At 57.4% G+C, this 1,694-nt stretch overlaps 1 protein-coding gene across 1 annotated transcript in view; it reads right to left on the bottom strand.

Moving 5' to 3' along the window:
* Positions 1–1,694, bottom strand: part of LOC103609474 — a 119,609-nt gene that overhangs the window by 30,784 nt on the left and 87,131 nt on the right. Inside the window, exons 38-39 of the mRNA XM_008593793.1 lie at positions 1,342–1,396; positions 1,094–1,198 (exon numbers count right to left, since the gene is read on the bottom strand). Coding sequence (XP_008592015.1) covers positions 1,094–1,198; positions 1,342–1,396 — 160 coding nt within the window. The remainder of the gene's footprint in view (positions 1–1,093; positions 1,199–1,341; positions 1,397–1,694) is intronic.

The following is a 1,694-nucleotide window of genomic DNA, read 5'->3' as shown; positions in this document are numbered from 1 at the left end:
GTAGGACCCGTTCCATCAGGCTGGGCCATCCCGCAGCTCCCCGCCCCCCTGGGGCCCCTGCCGGCAGATCCAGTGCGGGCCATGGTGGGCCGCCGGACGGCCAGAGCCACCCACCAACCCCCCCCCCAGGGTTGTCTAACTCTCTTGTCAAATTTAACCCTTCCAAAATGTCCCCCTGACTCAGGAACCCCCCCCCCCCCAGTCCTCCTCCCCCCACCATCATCCCCTTCACAGGGGATGGAAACCCCACTCTCCCACTGCTCTGCCAAAAGCAGAGGCACCATCCCTGCCTGGCCCCCCCTTTCCCCTCTCAAACTCATATCCAAACTTCCGCCTCCACAACATATCCTGAATTCAACTGTTTCTCCCAGACATGCACTTTTTATATAACAGTGACCTCCAAACTACGGCTCGAGGGCCACATCTGGCCTACAGCCTGGTTTTATAAATAAAGTTTTATTGGAACACTATCATGCCCATTCATTTACAGATCAAGGTCTATGGCGCTTCTATCCTAAACGGCAAAGTTGAGTAGTCGCAGCAGAGGCTGTGTGGCTCTCCGAGCTGAAGATATTAACTGGACTTTAACAGAAATGGTTTGCTGAGCCTGGTCCTAGAGAATGCCCTTCCTGCTCTGACCCTGCCTCAGGGCCTTGGCACTGGCTGTGCCCACTGCATAGAACACTCTTTCCCCAGATTTCCATCCACATCACTCCTCCCTCATCTCCTTGCAGTCTGGGCTCAAATATCATCCTGTCTTTGAGGCTGACCTTGACCAACTTATATAAAATTTCGCTCTCCACCCTGCCTCTCTACTTTCTGCCTCCTGAGCTCCATCACTGTCTGATCCTGTGAGCCGCTTGTCTCCCCTCAACGGGGTGTCTGCTCCCTGAGAACAGGATTTCTCTCTTTTTCAGTGCTGTACCTCCAAAGCACACAGTAAGCGCTCAATAAATAGTTGATGGGTCTGTTCCTCTGGGGTCTACCCAATTTCAATTGTTTTTCCAGTGGTTGAAAGAGGATTTTTTTGCCCCCCCCCAGACACCCTGGTTTCTACACCCACCCCCCACCCCTCAGCACACCACCCCCTCACAGGAGCTCTGGGCCAGCACCTGCCACTGCAGCCCATGGTCCAGCTGCAGCTCACAGGCCCCCACCTGCAGCTCCAGGCCCAGCTGATGTCCGGTCCCCAACTGAGCTGGGCGGCAGGCCCAGGTGGCTCAGCAGGGGCAGAGTGAGTCAGGCATCCTTGGACCAAGGTCTGGGGCCGGCAGGTGTGGACCAGCTGCAGGTGGGCATCTCCACAGTCGCTGCAGAGGTCTGAGGCCAGGGTGAACTCACAGGGGCCCTGGCTCAGGCTGCCCTCAGAGAGCCGGGTCCGAGGGATGCCTGTCACCTGGAATGGTGGGGAAAGTGCAAGGGACTCAGGGCAGCACTGGGAGAGAGCTGGAGATAGACCTGGGGTGGGAAAAAGGGCTGCACTGGCCCCTCTACCCCAAGGCCCCAACTCTTTTTTTTTTGTCTTTTTTCGTGTTCGGCAATGGATCGCAACCCTCAGTGTCGCGCCCGTACCGGACCAGGACCAGCAACGGGATTGCAACCCTCAGTGCTGCACCCACACCTCGCTCAGCCAGTGAGCGGGAACCGGTCTGTATGTGGGATCCGAACCCTCGGCAGGAGCACCACCGCGCTTC

Source organism: Galeopterus variegatus, unplaced genomic scaffold, assembly GCF_000696425.1.
Source record: "Galeopterus variegatus unplaced genomic scaffold, G_variegatus-3.0.2 Scaffold161, whole genome shotgun sequence".
Taxonomy (NCBI): Eukaryota; Metazoa; Chordata; class Mammalia; order Dermoptera; family Cynocephalidae; genus Galeopterus; species Galeopterus variegatus.
The sequence above is the reverse complement of the archived record's forward strand: the minus strand, read 5'-3'. Positions and strand labels throughout refer to the sequence as shown.